Source organism: Takifugu rubripes, chromosome 9 (genome assembly GCF_901000725.2).
Source record: "Takifugu rubripes chromosome 9, fTakRub1.2, whole genome shotgun sequence".
Lineage (NCBI taxonomy): Eukaryota > Metazoa > Chordata > Actinopteri > Tetraodontiformes > Tetraodontidae > Takifugu > Takifugu rubripes.
In genome coordinates, this window is record NC_042293.1 from 8754684 (window position 1) to 8775719 (window position 21036).

General features: G+C 45.5%; 2 protein-coding genes across 4 annotated transcripts in view; both read left to right on the forward strand.

Annotated features, from left to right (window-relative positions):
- The first annotated feature begins 3780 nt into the window (after positions 1 to 3780).
- Positions 3781 to 14443, forward strand: ptpn5 (protein tyrosine phosphatase non-receptor type 5). Of its 2 annotated transcripts, XM_029842303.1 has the most exons (15): positions 3781 to 4030; positions 4485 to 4604; positions 7185 to 7295; positions 8123 to 8396; positions 8505 to 8627; positions 8707 to 8802; positions 8895 to 9148; positions 9272 to 9464; positions 9779 to 9863; positions 10449 to 10528; positions 10689 to 10826; positions 10916 to 11026; positions 11402 to 11562; positions 11648 to 11761; positions 12302 to 14443. In XM_029842303.1, the coding sequence occupies exons 4-15, from the start codon at positions 8130 to 8132 to the stop codon at positions 12393 to 12395; spliced, it is 1716 nt and encodes a 571-aa protein (XP_029698163.1). In that variant the 5' UTR covers positions 3781 to 4030; positions 4485 to 4604; positions 7185 to 7295; positions 8123 to 8129; the 3' UTR covers positions 12396 to 14443. The 2 variants fall into 2 exon arrangements, with proteins under 2 accessions (XP_029698163.1, XP_003967439.2); XM_003967390.3 differs by lacking the exons at positions 3781 to 4030; positions 4485 to 4604 and adding an exon at positions 4725 to 4764.
- A 923-nt stretch (positions 14444 to 15366) lies between these two features.
- dusp8a (dual specificity phosphatase 8a) overlaps positions 15367 to 21036 on the forward strand; it is a 30819-nt gene continuing 25149 nt past the window's right edge. The window contains exons 1-2 of one of the 2 annotated variants that reach the window (XM_029841487.1): positions 15367 to 15626; positions 20345 to 20740. In XM_029841487.1, the coding sequence (XP_029697347.1) occupies positions 20504 to 20740 (237 nt within the window). In that variant the 5' untranslated portion in view covers positions 15367 to 15626; positions 20345 to 20503. Of the gene's footprint in view, positions 15627 to 15779; positions 15928 to 20344; positions 20741 to 21036 lie in introns of those variants that run through there. The other variant, XM_003967389.3, reaches the window with a different exon arrangement.

Genomic DNA, 21036 nt, shown 5'->3' on the forward strand with positions numbered 1-21036 from the left:
ACACTCTAACCGCTGGGTGAGAACCATGTCGGGTTTCAGTTGCACTTTTCTTTCCTTTTCAAATCCAGAAAAATGCTGCCACATGCACTACGTGCTTATTAATAGACCTTATTTTTTTTTATCAGCTTCACCAGAGTCGCGACAGGAAGTTAACGCCAGGAAAACTTCATCACCATTCAACCTTCTCACATTTAGATAGAGAATAATGAAAACCTGTGCGAGCAAGGTTTTGCTCTTTCAAATTCACTTTAAAAAAAGGAGAAAAGAACTTTGTCAAGGATGCTCCCATTAATTGTGCAACAGAGAGACGGGGACATTTTTAGCTCCGGCTCGTCTCTGGATTGACATGTTACAGTGCGAGCTGGTCAGACTCGCTTGGGAGGAAGCGTTATGCAACCCTCTGGGGACTGTGGCCACATGTTGTGTTGTTATAGATATCTCTGGTTGAGGGATTGTCTTGTTAAAGCATGTTTAACGTTTGTGTCTGACGGGTTGATGATGCTGACACACACACACTGAAAGGTGCCATTTAGAGTCTCCATTTAGCCTCATGAGTTTGGGGTGAAGAAGACGAAGAAGAAGCTAACACGTGCTATATTTTTGCATGGGCTGCCTAATGTAGGGTTGTTTCTAATGTCTTACACTGGTGTCAAAAGCAACTTTACCCACCTGATAAAGGAGAGACGCTCCGTCTGTTGCCTCCTCTTGGACAGACTTGCAAAATAGACTCCACGCTGGACACCAGAAGTCCAAGTGTGTTAATCTGAGTTCTAATTTGATAACTGCTGTTATCTGATCAGGCCTATCAGATGATGATGTATATTAACACTTGAATAATCGGATTAATCCAGAAATTGGATAGTGATGGTATATTAATGATGGCCTAAAATGTGTAAAAGCTATATAAGACCGATGCTCGTCACATTTTAGTGGAGGTGTTGTTGTTGGTCGTATTTTTTCAGACACGCAGGGGGTAAGTTTGAAGGTGGGTTTTGATGGTTCACACTTGGGTGAAAGGGCGTTAACTCGTGAGATCGGCTCTCTCGGGGCTCAAAAATAGTCTGCTTCCTCTTTTAGTATGAAGCAAAACCTCCCAAAATTTGTTTTTAGTTTCCATAACAGCAAGATTAACTGATGTGGTGCCTAATTATTCCTAGAAGAGAAGCTGCTGTAGAGGCAGAGTGGCGCAGAAGGAGGTGGGATGATTATAGCTGTCTGTCAAACAAACCTGTGCGTTCACAGGGCAGCATGAAAGTCTGGACCTCCTCTCCAATCTTCACCAGGTTGTTGTTCATCCCCTGTTGTAATTCTAGGCTCTCAAAAAGACTCCCAGGTCTTTTTCTGCCCTCTAGTTTTTGACTGCCATTCTCTCTCTAGGACAACCCCCTGGTCTATTGTGTTATAGCATTAAACATTGTTAGCCAAGGCTTTCTTCGTTGTAAGCATTTGGCCTAACAGTCTGAGCATTACTCTAAAGGGGACATGCATCAGAGCATCAGTTCTGAAAACGGTCAGAAAATGAGCCCTAGTTCCGTTATAATCAAGAGGTCACGGCCTTGACTAACCCACACCGAGAGTGAAGATGTCAGGCTCCTACGCTGGACTCTTGAAACCTGAGCGAGAACTCTGCGGCTGTGGTTCAAAGGGCAGAATTTTTCACAATACTATAACTACACTTGTGACTTCTGACTAACCTCCAGAATAGGTTAGCAGGACAGAAGAGTCACCAGAGTGAAGCCCAACTCTGTGAGCCATAACCCTGACCGAGCTTCGCTACAGACCAAATGGAGCGAGAATGTTTTATCAAAGAATGGGACATCCAGGAAAAAGAAGACACCAAAGAAACAGCAGTGAAAAAAAGTTTTGCGTTTTGGAACGCTAAGCTAAAATCTTTTCAGTCAAACTACAGTTTGAGTAACTGATGTAGTTTCCAGGGAAAATCAAAGACCTCCCTGTTGTGACTCAGCCACTTCATCAAAGGTGCTTATTTGTCTGTTTATATTGGGCCCTTTATCATAATTACTGCTGTAACTGACACACAGGCGTTCACATTTTTGCTGTCCGGGTGCAGATACGAGCGTTTGAGGACACAGCCCTAATCTAGTGTTTAAAAATGGCTGAAGTTTCATTCCTCATGGGATCATAACAGTGGTGACACTGGCAACAACAAGGGTCTCGAGTGGGGGGGGGTGGGGGGGATGAGACATCACAGAGGCATTTATCCTGCCTGGATGGTTCCATCCCACTTCTGCAGCTCCAAAACAAAAGATTTGCCAAAATTATGAAATCTGGTCACTTCAAACGTGCTTCAGCGAGTACAGAATCGTACAGATAGATTTGCTTTTCTGATTCTTTTCAGTATAAATGTGCAGTAAAAGTGTTCTGTGTTATCTTTGTGGATTGGCAGGCTGATCTTGCAATCTTTAAAATCCATCACTCTGAATATCAAACGCAGCAGAAATAAACCTGTGCTGAGCAACTGTGACCGCTAGGGGGCTCTATTTATCACCGTTGGTTCATCGGTCCAGACCGGATCATTGACTCAAAGTGTTGATCAGTTTTGATTTTGACCAAGTGTGAAAAATTATTTACTGTTGCATTTCCACCATCAAGTATCTGCAAAAAACAAAGCACAGCTGCAAAAGATAAAAGCATCAGAAAAATGTCAGGGTGGAGTGGAAGTGATGTAATAGCTTGAAAAGCCAGACAACTCAAGGCTGCCAGGTATCGGTGTGTGTGTGTGTGTGTGTGTGTGTGTGTGTGTGTGTGTGTGTGTGCGTGTGTGCGTGTGTGCGTGTGTGCGTGTGTTAGTTGAACACTGGGACGATAAATGACAGAAGAGTTCATTTAGCTGATTGGAACGGAGCAAAGGTGAGTGTGTGGGAGAGACTTATGGATGGAGAGAAGAGGAGTGAAGAGGGTCATAAATGCTGGAGAAAGGACAGAAAAATGCAGGGACTTCGCCAGCAATCATCTGAATCGTGAGAGGGGAATACTGCGACTGATTTCAGCACCACAAACATGAGTTCGGACTGAATGTGCACGTGTTGTGTATATGTTGATAAAGTATTATGAGCTGTGTTAATTCATTGGGAGGAAGAATGCATGTGGAAATGTGAAAGGAAAGGAAAGGAAAGGAAAGGAAGGAAAGGAAAGGAAAGGAAAGGAAAGGAAAGGAAAGGAAAGGAAAGGAAAGGAAAGGAAAGGAAAGGAAAGGAAAGGAAAGGAAAGGAAAGGAATCAATGATTTATTGCCATTATACGATGCAGTTGCACAACAAAACTAGAACAAAATCCTATTTCCTAGGAAATATAATGATAAAATTTAAAAAACAGAGAAGCTTGCAGAAATTGTTCAACAAAACCCACATTTCCCAGGAATTCAAAAAAATCAGAAAGTCCTGGAAGGCTTTATTCCACAACAAGTTGAGTTTTCAGTGACTTAAACCATCCATCACACCAAAACAAGTCAGATCATCTATAACTGGGATTATTTTACCTTGAGTCTGACCATCTATGGGGGATCAAGTATGACAGCAGGGTTGTCATCTCAGAGAGAGGCTGACATATGGCGACGCAGGAAGGAGGGAGGAAGAGGAGGAGAAATTATGTGGGGAGGAGGAGGGGTGGGGGAACGCAGGAGAAATAGATGCATGGAAAAGAGTGGAGCGATGCCTTTTCATGAGCGAGAGACAGAGAGAGAGAGAGAGAGAGTGGTGGGTGGTGTGTAACCCTGACTGGGATGGAGAGGAGGTGACAAAGAGGAGGAAGGAGCGGGAAGTTTGGTGGTGAGGGGGTCTCAGTGATGCGTTATAATCGATGTTTCAGCACCGCAGACGGAGGCGCTTCTGGAGAATTTCACAGCGGCTTCACTTATTTGTGGAGATGTGCTGTAACACAAAGCAACGATGATGAAGATGAAGGAGGTTTCATAACCTTGGCAGACTGGGCTGCATCACCTGCCAAAATCGGTCTCCTTTTTGGCATCTTTATGAGTTTGTTGCCACTGCTTCAAATATAACGCGTTCCAGGTGAGTCATGTGACCCTGAAAGTGAACAGTTTTCCATGAGTGTATGCCTGTGTATGTGTGTGTATGTGTGTGTCTGTGTTGGAGTGTGTGGAGGGGGCTGTTTAAAGGTGACTGCATAATTATGTCCCCACTATGTGAGAAACATACACACAAACGCGCATGCATGCCTCTCTTTAGCTCCCTCCCTCGCTCGCTCGCTCTCCCTCATCCTGGCTCTGTTGCCAAGGCTACCGTACAGCCTCTTGCTGCATATACCTCAACGACTCTGCCGCCTGTGGATCTCTCTCTCTCTCTCTCTCTCTCTCTCTCTCTCTCTCCTCCAGGATACAAACAAAAGAGAAGCCATAAGACTTCCGGACCTTTATCTCTCTCACACACGCAGATGCATTCAGATACCCTGCCTCACAAACACCCTCAGCCCCTCTGAGGTTTCGTACTCTCTTTCTTATCCCAGACGGAGGAGCAGTGAAGGGGGACCGGCGCGGTTCCTGGGATCTGTCTCCTGGTCTTCAGGCTCAGGGGGGAAGCAGAGCGCCGCAACGGCGGATGGTGATGTGAAGACGGGCTCATCCAGGTAAGAGGACATCCCTGCTGTATACGAGCCTCCACTTCTCTCCCCCTCCTCCTCACCCCAGCACACACACGCCCACAGTGCGACATGTGGTGAATACCAATTCCCCATAAACACAACCAACCCAGCGGTTCCCGGCTGCTAATACCCAGGCTGTAAAAAGGTAGGGATCTGTTATGTGTCACCCATTTCACAACATCGGGGGACGGAGGATTCGCCAACAGGTTGGTCCCCGGACACTTCCTCTCTCATTTATTAGCATCCGGAGCTTGATTTCCTCCGTCATGTCTAAGTGACGGTGTGGGAGTCACCACACAGAGCTGCAACAGTCCACCTTCCCGGGTGATTCATGACTAGCCCATCCGGTGCTGCGCCGTGTGGTCGCTCCGGCTCACCGTGGACGCGTACGTGATATGAATGGCATGTTCTTCTGGCATGAATGACGGTCAGACAATGACATTCCGACGCTGGCATGGTGATGCAGCGTGATCACAATCCCTCTTGCCCCCCGAGAATACAGATGCCGTCCCCTCGACACGTTGAAACATTAGTCTTTACAAAATGGTTTGTGTGGTTTCCCACTGAAACAGTGCTGCGTCTGCGGTGTAAAGGTCCTTTTTGACTGAAGCGTGATGGGGAAGCTCCCCCCTGGATGTATCTCTCACATTACCATCCCGTCATCACATCCACAAAGCTCTATCTCCGCCTCATCCAGCACTGCAACAGCACGGCTGCTCTTTCACACTCTTCATCCACCTGGAAACAGCAAAAGGATGACTTTTGTCTGATTTTTGCTGTTACGATGTGGACGTTACATCAAACAGAGCACAGCAAATCCTTTGGAATATAGGGACTAGAGATTTAAGCACATTGCTTTCCAGATGGAGAGACTTGGAGCGTCAGGAACGTCCATTAAAGCGCCAGCTGTCACCAGAAAGGATAAATGATTCCAAGTAAATACCTCTCTGTCTGTCACATAGAGGCCATGTGCTTACAAAAGGGTCCGTTCAGACCCTGCTGGCTGGTGGACGCCTTAAATTGATCAATGGAAACCTGCAAATCTTATCATTCTGACGACTGACGGGTGTCTGAGTCACTCGAGTTCAGCTATTTTTCCATCTGTAATCATTTAGGCTGGAGGTTTCTTCATCACTTTTTCTATCTTCCATGTTATTTAAAGAAAATTTCTTTGCTCATTTCAGTCCATTTTCTTGAATGTGAACCACAATGATGATAATGTGATGAGAAAAACACTTTTACCATTGAATTTTTTTTTTTTTTTTACTGTTATTTCGCTAGTATTTGACATGTTCTTGGAAGTCCACAATTAAGTGCTGCTGTAATTATAGCCAGGAGAGTTTTACTTTTTGTCTATTATTAATATAGATAAATTCTACTTTAAGAATAGATCCTAAGAATAATCTGTGCCATGCTAAGAATTTATCAAATTTAAAGTGAGTTTCACCATCACAATGAATAGAATATAGGGAATGTTGAAAAATAAATACAGGTGTAGAAACCATAAAAATGCTTTATTTCAAAGGTGAGACAGGCTCTTTATTCATGTTGTTTGTTGGGCAACACACAAGTCACAGAGATCAATTTACCAGACACACACAAGTCAAACAGCCCAGCTTCCACCAAAGAAAGTGACTAAAAAACAAATATTTTCACCCCAAATGATAAAAGCAGAGTGATTTTTGGATACACAAAGGTTTATTGTCAATTCAGGTTTGTTTGTGCTTTTGTTTCTACAGTCTATGCACAGGTGTGTGTGTGTGTGTGTGTGTGTGTGTGTGTGTGTGTGTGTGTGTGTGTGTAAAAACGGTATCTGGTTGCCATGGTTACAAAACACAACCTCACTGCGTCAGTGCTTAAGACAAACTTATGCGATTTCCTCCCATTCATCCCTCCATCCACTCGCTCACCTGTCTATCTATTGTTTAGCACCGAAGCCAATTATATGTGTGTGTGTGTGTGTGTGTGCGTGTGTGTGCGTGTGTGTGTGTGTGTGTGTACTTTCTATGTGCGTACATTGTATGTATGCATGTTGCCATGACTACAGGCCAGGCTAACTGGCGTCATCACTTTAAAACCACCACTGTAGCAGCAAGTAAAGCAAGACCGAAGAGAAGTCAGAGCCAACAAAGAAACACACACACACACACGCACGCACATGTGCACACGCACATGGCTGACTCTATTCTCCTGAGCTCAGATGCATACAAATCTGAGCAGTCTGAATGTATTTCTGAGGGCATCTGTCAGCGGTGGAGGTGCGGTGGACTCGTCACTGGGCAGCAGAGGAAGGGTGGTGGAGAAGCAGCGACAGTTTATTGTGTCACCTTACACCACCATCCTCCGCTCATGTAAGCACAGCTGGGAGCTGACAGGGGTGTTACTCTGATTCATCATTTCACCGAAGCAGATTACCGAAGCCCTTTCAGAGGGACCACTTGAGTCACAAATTGCTGTTTTGCCTCAGTATTAGCAACATTTTGCATGTTTTTGATTTGATTGATTAATGATTGTTTTATTTTGGTGTTTTACAAGAAGCAACATTTGCTGCATTGTGTGTTCCAGATTTGCCTCTGCCTCATAATGGCCAGCAACAGCTGCTTGCCACAGGGTGCAGGATTTAGCTTGATCATGTGATCTAACCCCCCGTTTCCAGTTCCCTGCCGTCTATTATAGGTGAGTCATATGATCAGCATCACACCGCTAACTGGGCTGACCAGGAAAACCATTGTCCTACGCATTGTTGGTCAGCAGTCATTGATGAAATCTGGCTCCCAAGCGCTCACGACAAATTTAGCCATCAGCAACACGTTCACACAAAAGTGATATGTGCGCAAAACAGCCCCCCGCCACTCTTGCGGGCCCCCGCATTCACACATCCTCGCCACGGACCACGTGGCGGTGATCAGCCAAATGTCCAAAACACCTTTATTAATGGTTGAAGGACAAAAGTGTCAGGCGTAAAAGGATTTTGAATACACTGCTGACTGATGGAGTGTGCATTTGTGCCTGTGTGTGTATGTGGGTGTGTGTAGGTGCCTGTGTGTGTCAGTATATCATAATGCTCAGGATGGATGAGAGGGATGAGAGCCACTCTGTTGCCAAGGCGACGGACAGGGCTGTAAACACACTACCCCTGACTCATCTCTCCACAATAGAGCTTCTCTCTCTCTTTTTTACACACACACACACACACACACACACACACACACACGCACATGCACACGCGCGCGCGCACACACACACGCACGCGCACACACACACGCACACACAATTTGAGTCTAATCTGAGGGAGACAAGAGGATCCGGAGATGAGAGCCACTCGAAGCTGCTTAGGTATACATCTGAATAGATCCATGGAATTAACATTGCTCCCTGTGTCACACACACACTCACTGACACAACCTGGTCATCAGTTTATATTTTAGTTGTATTTGACGATGTAACAGCAGGGTTGTGAAGGATGTACTTTTTGAGGGGAGAATCTGAACTTCAATCATCAGGGGGATCATGACCCGTCGGCTGAGCTCCACCCGTTCCCACACTGAGGACTCCATCTTCCTGCGGCCCGACGAGGACCCCGTCTGGCTGGACGAGCCTGCGAAGATCGAAAAGCTCGGGGACGGCGTCCCTAAAAACGACCAGTTTCCAAAATGTAAAGACGGGCCCGCAGGGGGCCAGAGCCCACAGGGGGAAGAAGTGTTTATGCACAAGGTATACGCGCTGGTGGTCCAGATCCACTGCTGGGCCGCAGTGTTTGTCATCTCCCAAGTCACGGTACGTGAACAGACAGCGTGTAAAAGGAGTTAAAACGCGTCGATCATCTGGGCAGCACGATGGATTTGCAGAAGTTTGGAGTCAGATCGATTCTCCTCCTCTCTGCAGGGCTATTGGGTCTTTTTCGTGCTGGAAGGAAACGGACCAGTCTCTTCCGTCTACAAGGCCCTGCAGGTCATTGACTTCTACCTGGGCTTCATCTTACCCTGCCACCCCATTTTTGGAATGGATGTAAGCAGAGGCTGATGATGATAATCTGAATTTAGTGTTGGCTGTGTTTAACCAGCCATTTCTCCTGCTGTATCCTCAGTCGGTGGTGCTGATGAGGGAAGTTCTAAACACCAAACAGCACAACTGGATCATCCACGGAATAGCGGGGATGGGTGTGGCCATCTGCGTTGTCATGGTAAAACATGGAATGGCTCAAGCGGCTTCCAAATTTTCAGTTATTTATTTATTTGTTACTGTGAAATGGAGGCTAATTTGTGTCCTCCACAGGTGGTGCACATGGTGTACAAATGGCGCCACAATTCTGGTCTGTGCTCGGGAATGGCGTCGCAGGACATGGGCGATCGGCGCCAGTCCGTGAGCCGCCAGCCCTCTTTCACCCTGTCAGAGTGGACAGACGCGCAGGAGGATCTTCTGGATACAGACGCTGCCCCCCAGACCCCTGTGTTTGAAATGGGGACAGACACCAAGACAGAGGGCGACGCCGCCACCCTCACTGTCACAGCTGTAGGCCTTCAGGAGAGGTCAGAGCGATGACATCATTCGCCACTGGCGTTAATCCTAGACAGTTTCATTTCCTGAATTCTGATATGATCATGTAATATTCAAATGATGAAATTGTACGTTGTGCATGCGTGTAACCACAGGAGGGGCTCCAATGTGTCCCTGACCTTGGACATGTGTACTCCGGGCTGCACCGAGCCCTACGGCTACGGAGCCCAGTTGTCCCCCAGAGACCAATCAGCCCAAGAGTATCTCCGCCAGGGGACACACGTCTTGACCCCCATCATGCTCCACACGCGGGCCATGGACGACCAAAGCCTGCAGTCCGAGTTCTATGTGAGTGCATCAATGGCAGCCCGCCCACCTGCATGCTTTAGATCAATTGCCGGGCGGGGGGGGCGGAAAGGCTGATATTTCAAGAACAGATGACAACATGTCTGCCAGACATAAAGAGCATCCAGCTAAGATCACCCACATTCAATTAGGCAGCACCAGTGGACAGAGAGTGATGTCACCCTGGATATTATATTCAGACGACAGCTCTCTCTCTCTCTGCTTCTCTCTCTCTCTCGCCCTATATACGTATCTCTCTATCTCTCACCCTCCATATGCCAATGGTTGACTCGCCTATGTTTTGCGTCCATCAACAGGAAACTCCCATGAACTTTGTTGACCCGAAGGAATACAACTACCCAGGCCTGGTGAGAAAGAACCGCTATAAAACCATCTTACCCAGTAAGTAACACAACTGTTGAACACTGTTTCTCTGACATGCTTCTCTTATAAGAACATATGGTGCTGCCTATGGTGCGGCTTTTTGTTTGACCCTAGCTCATTAAGTCTTTTACCGACATATACTTAACATCCTGGTGTGATGATCAGGAGACAGTCATGTGACTCAGCCAGGAAGTAATGTCTCTTAAATGGTGTTATCACCTGGACACAAGGAAGGAGCTTCAAAAAGCTGTTTTTAAAAGGTTTAAACACATTGAACAGTTCCAGATCACATCCCATATTACATTTAAACTGTACTGGCTGTACTTTATGAGGAAATTAATAAAAACTAGTGCAATGAAAGTAAAAGCAGCTTATTTCTAATTCAGGAATATTTACCACTTAGGCCCAACGTGACAACAGTACCTTTGATAAAAATGGGACTAAAAATGAACAAAATAAACCATTATAAATGTGTTGTATGTGATGTTAAATGGGTCTGGTATACCTGTTATAAAAGGAAAAGTGAGATGGACACAAACTTGCACCATCTTCTTGTGCACCATTGCAGCAGGTCTCATCTTAACCTTGTATATCTACCTCCAGACACGCACAGCCGAGTGATCCTGAAGTCACATGATGAAGAGGATTTCCTGTCTACATACATCAATGCTAATTATCTTAAAGTAGGTGTGTGTGTTTGTGAGTGTGCGTGCATGCATGCTTGTTTGTGTCATGAGGTCATAATTGTCCTGGTTACGGCTCCACTAAGGCTGCAGTAAACAAATGAAGTAATGTGTTGTTGGACCGAGTGTCCTCGCAGTGATAGCATGTCCTATGGTTCAGGGTTATGGGGACGAGGACCGTGCCTACATCGCAACCCAGGGACCCACCGTCAACACGATGGGGGACTTCTGGAGGATGGTTTGGCAGGAAAGGAGCCCGATTATCGTGATGATCACCAACCTGGAGGAGAAAAACGAGGTCAGTGCGGCTGAAAGCATGATGATGATGATGATGATGATGCTGGATGAGTGAAAACACACACGGGAATGTGTTGTTGTTTGCTTTAGAAATGTGCAGAATACTGGCCCGAGGACACTGTGACCCACGAGGGTATCGAGATCACTGTCGTCACTGTTACCCAGGAGGATGACTACAGTCTGAGGGTGTTTACCTTAAACGTAAGCCACATATAACATTTATGAATGCTAATATGTCTTTTCTGGACTAATATATAAATACACTGTCTGCTTCTGATGCTGCAACAAGGCTTTTCCAGTCTATTGTGACTTCATGATGGGCGCTCGCTGTTTATTTGTGGGTCAGTGCGCGATATTAGCTTCAAAACAAACATCGCATCTTATTAACTGCTGCCTGATTACCAACCCCCCAGGGAATCATCATATAAGTGTGTATAAACCTCAGTTCCTCCTATTTATGGGGTCTAGCTGGTGGATTAATTAGGAGACCTGCAGGTGAAGGGTTAGGTGATGGCAGAGGAAGAATTTAGAAACTGCCAGGTCCATGCCATGTGTCGATATCTGTGTGTGCGCTAGTGCGACGGAGAGGAGCGCAGTCTCCATCATTACTGGTACACCTCGTGGCCTGATCAGAAGACTCCAGACAAGGCCCCGCCTCTCCTGGAGCTGGTGCAGCAAGTGGAAAGGGCCCGGGATGAGGCCCCACCCTTGGCCGGTCCTACAGTTGTTCACTGCAGGTACAGTTTGTGTGGAATCACTGCATCCACGGATAATCTGGCATTCTCATCTCTGTCTTTTAACTGTCCCGATCTCCGTCTGCAGTGCTGGTATTGGTCGAACTGGCTGCTTCATCGCCACCTCCATCCTTTGCAAGCAGCTGAGGACTGAGGGCGTGGCGGACATCCTGAGGACAATGTGTCAACTCCGTCTGGACAGGTGATGTAAACTTCAGCATCATTAAGTCTATTTAAATTGATCTACACACTAACAAATGTGCAAACCAAGGCTGTTTGTTGTGGTTAATGAAATCATCGTGAATGTTTAAGCCAGCATAAAGGCATAAAGGATCCATAAATGTGCCCACAGCCAACTAATACAAGACAGGCTGGAAGATTGATGCTGACTGGGGATGCTCTTTAGGCGCATAAGACGATGTGGTTGATCATTTGCATCCATTGCGTCAAACCACTGAGAAAGCCACTTGAGCCACTGAGCAACACAGCCAAAGTTGAACAGAGGCGTTTAATTCCTAAAAGGCTCCTGATCACCGTTGTAACTGCTGTAACAGTGACCGGTTGCATTGTCAGCAGGGATCCAGGAGGGACCACTTTTTATACATTTAAAAAATTTTAGGATACATTTAAAGAAAGCATTGTTACTTCCAACATGACTGTATAACTTCAATGAAGACCACGTTTCTCGTGATAAAGCAAACATCCGCGGCTGATTTTCAGTATTTCGCGTGTGTTTCACCAGGGGTGGGATGATCCAGACGTGCGAGCAGTACCAGTTTGTGCATCACGTTCTCAGCCTGTACGAGAAGCAGATATCTCACACCGCCGAGGAGTAGACTCAGCCACACCCGGACCGAGACACACCACTGTACACCGCCTCTGGCGGCACGCACCACGTAACCTAGCGTCATCTCAGTTTCACCCTTTAACACGTTTAAATCACGTCAATCCCATCACCCGACAGGTAAATCCAGAGACGTGTGTATTGTACATCCAAGGGCAGCACAAACGGCGGGAAGCAAAGAAGGCCCCAAACCTTTAGACCACACCTGCTATTATCTCTGATCCGGTCAGGCCTAAAATAAACTGAACCTGCACCTCTGCCACCATATCGTTTGCACCGCTGGGGATCTTCTTTCAATACTGTACATGAGTCATCGAAATCTCAGTCAGCACCAGGTCTGAAATAGCTCCCTCCCGTATCCTGTGTACAGTTACAGAAAGGTTAAACTAGAGGTGAAAAAGAATTGAATAATCTGCAGTGACGCGGAGCGCCAGACTGAGGAAAATGAGTTTAGCCTCCTTAAATTGGCATCAGTAAGGGTGCTTTTATTGGTGCCAGCATAATTTAAACCCAGAGAAGAGCTCAGATACCAGGGCGATATTAGATTTTAAGCTTGACATGAAATATGAGTTCACTAAAGTCTCCACTCAGTGATTATCACTTTTAATGTAAAAAAAAATGGAGCCCGTCGCTGTCAGGAGCCACTTCATCTTCCAGTTGCATGGTGCTAAGTTTTAATTAAAGGCATGTGCAATGGAACATAAGAATGTATTACACATAGGTTATCGATTAAATCGAATTGGAATTTCCGATTAATCAATAGCATCTGTGTTTTGTTCTGGGTTTTTTTTTAACCCTGCTGCCTGTGCAGTCCTCAGTGATGTTTACAGTAAGAACTCCACGTACGCCGAGGCCTCACAGAGCCAGCGCCACCAAGGTCAAATCAAAAACCATCCGATGCGAAGTAAAACAATTTAGAGCGGTTTTGCGACCCGCTCTGCGACGCCTCCGTGCCGAACTCGAGTACGTGCGGTCGATTCCGGAAGGGGTCCGGGGCCTAAACTACACGAAGCACAACTAGACCGACCGAGGTTGTCTCTGATATTCAGCTGTAAATCTCCCTTTGATTTCCCCGTATTGTGTTTTAATTGTGTTGAGTTTAATGGATTGCATGAGTTGTACGGGTCCCCATAGGGTCCCAGATCAAAGCAATGTGTTTGGTTGTCCTGCTTCCTGTTTAGAAAAGGGGTTGAAGCCTGTTCTACTGCTTGCTCACGGCCAATGCTTTTGATACAGTTTGCTTTTGTGAAACCAACCAGAGATATTTTTAGAACATTTTGATACAATCCTTTCGAGTAGATGCCTTGTATATATTTATGTTTACACCATGATGGAATGTAGCTCATACTGTGGATCAAACCATCAGTTTATATTGCAAGACCTGACAAAAGACAATGTCACAACTACCTTAGTTACCTTATAGTGAAGAAATATGAATATATCATGTTGTTGTCTCCAGTATTATTACTTTTTTTTTTTTAAAAAACTTTTGGCTATGCTTTAATATGCTTTGCTTTGTGTGTATCATTTTTATCTTGGGATGTTATTTTTTTTAACCCCTTTACTCCATCGAGGCCACTCCCAGTTGATAACGTGAGAAATAATTGCTCCTGTATGTGTAAGGCAGCTAAACCAGTAATGAACGATTTTCTATCGTAATATTTTCCATTTAATGCATCTAACCACAATGAATATTATCAGAGGATGAGATTGAGTGTATGAGCCTGGACCAATCCATAAACATCAAATCAACTAGCAAAACAAACTGCCCGAGTTTCCATTTACTAGTATAGGCCTGGAATTTGTTAAGGAGTAAACTATGGTGTTTGAGTTTCGATCCTCTGGTAATTTCCAGTGTAACTGAATGAAAAGCTTTATCTCCAGTGCTAGTTTTCAACGCTTTCTGGTTCTCTGGTAGTTGGTCAAAATTGGGAAGACAGTCAGACATACAACACAACCAGCAATCAGTATTCCTTGTCTCTGCTACAGTATTGCTTTAAGTTGTGAGTTTTGCATCCAAATAAAGGTAGATTTTCATGACTCTGTGTTGTTATCTCTCGGTCTTGCTTTTTACGGAACGTTTATTCGCTTAATTTCATGTGAATGCAGTTTAAAATAAAAATAAAAATCACTTGCATCTATGTGCAATTCCAGTCGCACACCACTCAGGGTCAGTATACGCATCTTAATCGTAAACTGAAATAATTTCCATCGTTTCACATTCAGGGTGCATGGAGGGAAAACAAAGGTTTCGAAAAAGCACAACAGCATAATTATTTGGTGGATTTTGGTAGTTTTTGAGCATGTGATATATGTTGATGTATGATCTGCAAACAAAAGAGGTTTACAATGGTTTTCACACTGCGAGTTTGATCGTGTGACGTCATGGATTTGTCTCCTGCAACCTTCACATACCGATTAAAGGTTGTATCATAAAATGATATCGCGACTAATTAAACTGTTGACCAGTTTCATCATTCGGCCCAAAAGCCGGTTTGCATGTAAACAAATAAAATGCATGTAAAATGATTAGATCAATGTGGAATTATTGGATAGGTTTATCTCATGTGGTTCTGATGTGCTGTGACGTATGTGATCCACCCCTTGGTTTTTTTTTATTGGTTTTTTTGTCCTCCTGTCTTTGCCTAACTGGCGCTTCATCTGAGAAGAACCCCGTGGAGCGTCTCCCTGAGCGCGTCTCCTTTAAAAAATACGGACTGTTCCTTTAACCAGAGGCTCGGGACGCTGACGTCAACCATCCTCCGAGCATCAAGCCCTGATTGGCTGGCGATGACGTCAACCTAAAACACCCCCCCCCCCCCCCCCCCCCCCCCCCCCCACCACCTTCCTTCCCCTTCACCCCCCACCCGACTGAACCATGACCTCATCGCTTTAGTTCAAGAAAGTGCTAAAGTACACCTTCTGTAATTCACCCCCCACCCGCCCCTCCCCAACACGCACTAACCAGTTAGCCTAGCAACGCTAATCTGCTCCTAAGCGAGCCTGTTACCTACGGCGCGCATAGACGACAGAAGACGCGGCTGGTCGCCTCTCACCAGCCTTTTCATGTCTCGTTTGTTCCTGTCTGGCGCTGTCACCGCTGTCAGCTCCACCATCCCCGGCCACACAGCCAGGTAAACAGTGGGCGACCTCATGAAGACGCGGCCGCTGTCCCCTTATGGAGGCTAGCCGAACGAGAGCCAGGAGCCGCGTGGAGACCGAGGTGAATGTTCAGTCAGTGTTTGTTTATCAGTGACATCCTAATTTGCTGTTAGAAGCTACCAACCGGGCTATCTTAAGTTTGCAGCCCCGGTTCGTTGTCTGTGATCGCGCCCCTTCCTCCTCCTCCTCATCCTCCTCCTACCGCTGATGCGGCGGCGCGTCTGTCAGCGGCGCACTGCCCCCCCCTCCCCCCCTTTCCAAGTGCGCGGCCGCGTATTGGAAAATAAACCCGTCCAGGTTGAAGTTATCGATTGTTTTATTTCTATACACATCCGATCGCCGGAGCTTCCGTCCATTTAAAGGTAGGCAGAGTTTTATTTTCTCATTATTTTTCGCGCTGCGGCGGAGAGTCACCGCACTGTCCGATCAATGCATCGGCTCGTTTTCGCATGCGGATATATCCACGCGTCACAACAAAACAGGGCAGGTTTCCCACTCGAACAAAGCGCAGTGGACCCGGATTCTCGAATATGAATATGATCTGCATTTAAAATGTGTAAGGTTGATAAAGTCCGCCTTGTGTTGTAGTCACACTTTGTATCTAGGTCGTTTTGTTACAGCGCGTTACGGACTCTCACCTCCGTCATTGTTATTAAGGTTATCAGACAGGCTTCGATGTCCCATCTTCATTTATCCAATTTAATATTTCACATATTACACTATAGGCTTATGGTAGCCAGATTACGGTCAGGCATCGTTGTTATTAATATCCTTGTCTATAATGTTATTGAAATTATCCTGGGACCCGTAGCAGCCCCGGACAGCATGCAATAAAGAACACTAGGAGGCTATGCTTGGTTGGGTTGTTTACGTTGTGTAAAGGCATTAGCACTCACCAATTTTAACAATTATAATCACCTTGATATTTTCAACACACTGCTGTTCAGGGATGTCTTCTGCTTGTTTCCATGCAGCTGCTAAAATGCTGTACAGTGTTCCAGCATTTTCAATAGGATTAGACACTCGGTTGAAGACCTAGCCATTTAAAAAAAATGCATAAAATAGTATAAATAGGTTTAAATGATTGTTGTCAGAAACGAGGTGATTTCTAAATATTCAAGTGTTGGAATTTGGCTGTAAAGAATTGTAACATTCTTTGAATGTGGGTATTTCTAAGCAGTTAGAGTATTCACTGCCTGTTCCATCCCAGCGGTGACCTGGTAATCCTCCAGCCGCCCATGTGGATTCTTTTCCCCACACTACCTGCAAAGCCTCTCTTGATGTGGTTGCACTTCAGAGAGCAAAATGGCACGTTCGCCTAAAACGGTGACATGCAAATTTCCAGCTCCCGAAATGCTCTGACGTAATTGTTTGTGGTGTCAACAGACAATGAACCTCTCGCTGTCGTGTGCGCGCCCGTGCACGAGGCGGCTTCATATTGGTCTGGTGGAGTCTGCGGCCACAGGTGACGTTATGTGGGGAGTTAATGAATAACCTGGATGGTATTACATCAGAGCTGGTTGCCCTCCAGTTGCTCTCTTTGTGTTTGCCTCTGTCTATGTTGGAGCATACAGTATCATTGATCTGGGCCATTGTGCATGGCGTTGTATAAATGGCTTGGATGTTTGGTTTATCCATTTTATTGGGATGAAGTTACTTCCTCACCTTTGGTTTATTGATGCTCGTACTGGAAATAAGTGTTTCCCTCAATATCAGGTCATTTCTCAGCTGTTACAGACGGCTCTCTCAGTCCTTTTTCACATTTTCATCGTGTTATAAAAAACCCAAACAGCGATTTAATTGTTAGACAGAGCTGCTCTTCAGAGGCAGGTTAGACGTGATGCCAATGATACGATTACTTCATTCTTTCCTGTCATTAGGTCTAATATGTGTTTACAGTAAAGCCATCACGCAGCATTCCATAAATGATGCACAACCTGAAAATGTTCATGCTTGACAAACACCGTGGGTTAATTCACACACTCAAACCTTCAACTTGGTCAGAAACCACAAAAAAGACCAGTCTGGCTGGTTCTCTGGGCTTCTGCAATCTAAGGTCTCACTTACTTTGACACTTCAAATATAGATTTAAAATGCTTTTTGGTGAATGTGTTGGAGTTGGTTTGACGACAGGATTTTTTTTTCATGACTTCATTTAGATAATTAATATTGTTTACTTAATCAACAACAGATGCACACTGAAAATGATCATAGTTTCTTATCCATATTCATATATGATATACTGGTGTATTGCCAGATATTTAAAATATATTTAAAAATTTACTTTTTTGCATCTGCAATGTAATGCGTTAAAAATGTTCAATATTATTCAGTATTGCCATTTCATTTATCGATATGGTGTCGCAACAGCTCATGACAAATACTGTAACTAAAAAATGATAATTTTCCATCCAAAAAAAAGTAGCAAATATTAAATGGTAAAAGTAAATAGTGATTTTACCAAAAATTAAAATTTCATCTTTCGTGATAATAGTGGTGTCAGTGAGTACACGAGTGAAGCTCCGTCAGCTCTGTCCCTATCCTGATGCAGCGTCTTGTAGCATCCCATCACTGTCACCCTCCATTTGCCCCCTAGTCACCCCAACTAGGCTGTTTCTATGGCAACAGCAGAATCTGGTCCAGGCCCGTGAGCGCCGTCTCTGCTTCTCTGCTTTCTCTCCTCTGCAGCAAGCTTCAGGGTTTTTATTTTGAAGAGCTTCCTTGTTTTATCTTAGCTCTTTATTATTGTTCTTGCCTGGATACAAGATGGAAGATGAAAGAGTGTTATTTATAAAAGGCTGGGTTGTGTTTGTTAAGCTGTCTAATTAAACTTTATGGAGGCATTCATCCGTCATGTTGTGGCTGCATATTTATTTTCAAAAATTTCTGTAATTTTTTTTTTTAACCTTTTATTCCTCTCCTGGTTCCACGCACGCTCTGTGGTGGGTTACAGTAGGACAACTGTCTGGATCATTGTTCTCTCCCTCTGGCTGCTGCTGCACATGTAAACCTGCACACTTCTCCCCTGCTGTCCCCACTCGCTGCACGAGAGGAAGGAGGACAGTGATTGACGGGGAAGGAGGGATTCAGAGGGGAAAAAAACGCGAGATGCTTGGTGGGTGGTAGAATTCACTGGCATGTGCAGCGTCAGGTGTTGAGCTCAGCAGCAGAGTTAAAGAAATTGAGGATAAGATGCACACGAGCGGAGGCAGCGTTGTTAGCTGCTGGGCTGGAGCTTATCAGGTATGGAATAATGCGATGGGGGTGTGTTGGACTTGCAGATACAGTGACGTAGGCTGTGATCGTTGTCACATATTTGCATCTTTGACACTGATGACAGTGACTGGATTATCATTGTTGGGTTATATTTTGTTATTTTTTCCCCCTTGTTGCCATGCATGAGTGTCTGCACATGCATTTATGAGCTTTACATTGTCTGCTGTCTCCGTCACCACCCTGCTCCCATGATGCAGCGCTTGCATCAGGTGTGTTACCAGGCAGAAATCACGCGCCGTCTCGCAGCGTCACTCCAGCTCTGCAGTTTCAGCCCACTTTTGCCTAGAATCGGATGAGTTGCATGGCTAGATAGGTGGGAGGTGGCCATCCTTTGTTTTCTTCCCATGACCGTCACATCGGCTCTGTCAGATCAGAGGTGAGAAGTTGCAGAGCTGACTGGATGCCTTCCAGTGTCTTCACAGATCACAGCTATTTTCTCTGCATCTGGTGTATATAACTTTCTGCCTCATGTAGCTATTTTTTATCTTTACACCCCCTATAATTCCCCCCCCCCCCTCTTTCTTTCTCTCTGAAGCTGTTAGTTTTTGGTTTATCTCTCTGCTATCTGTGTCCACATTTCTGTCTGCTGGACTCTCCCTTTCAGCTGAGTCCCTGTTTAGATATAGGGGTAAATGAGAAGGGGGGTCTATTTATTTTTCATGACAGCACGTGCCTGTAGATGAATAAAACAAGGCGACCGTAGTCTCATCCTGACCTTCTCATTTGGTACCTGGTTAACCAGGGAGGGGCGTTTCATCTACATGCACTGCTCATGTTTTCCACACACGTCCACGGACATTGACCAGATCATGAGCGGGACCGGGAGCAGCGTGATCGGTGGCCAAAGGAAGTACGAGGCGGTTTGTCGACTGTAACACATACATCCACACATTCACTCACACAGGATATCACACTGGCTGTGTTCAGACCTGCTCTCTGAAATTCCCCCGTCTTAATTTATCTCATGCCCTCAGTTTCCTGTTTCATGAGCTGCCGGGAAAGAGACCCCCTGATCAACAACAACCAACTGTCAGAGGCATTTATACAGACCACCACAGGCTGCTGTGGTTATTGGCTGTGCAGGGCTAACTTTTGACTGAAGCGCGGACGCGTTACGCCGCACTGATGAATCCCAGTGGACAGTTCAGGCGGCTTTTTAGTCTTAAAATAGCTGTATTATTTTTTGCTTGGCACTTAGTCTATTTTAAATATCCAGGGTGTTGAAAGTCTGCCAATAAAAGATCACACAGAAATATAATTTGCACCCGATCGATGGTTCTGAAGGATCAATGGCTGTAGGTCGGTGTAAAAAGGTGTTATTTGTGTCCTCCTCTATGTTGGATTGGAGGCACGAGTGGTTGACGTGCCTTTGATCCGTGATTTCTCATCAGAGCTCCGTCTATATTATCAAATCATGAACAATAATTTATCCATGAAACTATTGTGCCAGAGGAATTTGACTGGGAATGTGAGCCTTTACTTCCTCTGTCTCTATGTTTTCAGGCACCATGGATCTCTCAGCACCTGCTCCTGTCTTAGCCCTCCTCCTGTGACCTCTCCTCCTTCATCTCCTCCTTCCTGTCTCTTCCTCCACCTCTCCTCCTTTCATCTGCCATCTTCCTACCATCGGCCTACGGCGAAAGCTCTGCCTCCTCCTACAACATGGCGGGAGAGAAAGGGCCGACGAAACGGAGCGCCATGGACATCAAGCGCCTGGCGAGCCTCATCCAGAGAGGAGCGGGTCGTTTGCTGGTGATCGACAGCAGGACGTTTTCCGAATACAACGCCTCGCATGTGCAGGGCGCGATCAATGTCTGCTGCTCCAAACTGGTGAAGAGGCGCCTGCAGCAGGACAAGGTGTCGGTCACTGAACTGCTGCAGCCCAACGGCAAGGTCAAGGTGAGTCAGACGTGATTAGAACGCTGGCCGGTGGATTATGGTGCATGTAAACAGAAGAGCTTTCCTCTCTACACAACCAAACTAAGCTAACCTTACAGAGAGTTGGCATTTCATTGACCTCTGGATCATATTCACGAATTTGAGTTCATTTATTTCTTTTCGTCGCCCACTGCTGATAAAAACAGTTTAAATCTCCTGACCTGAATACAGCTGTGGTAAACTGGCCTTCGCTGTTCTAGACCTTAGCTTGCGCTACATCTTTGGGTGCTATATCTGGCAGTAAGATGGCCTACTAT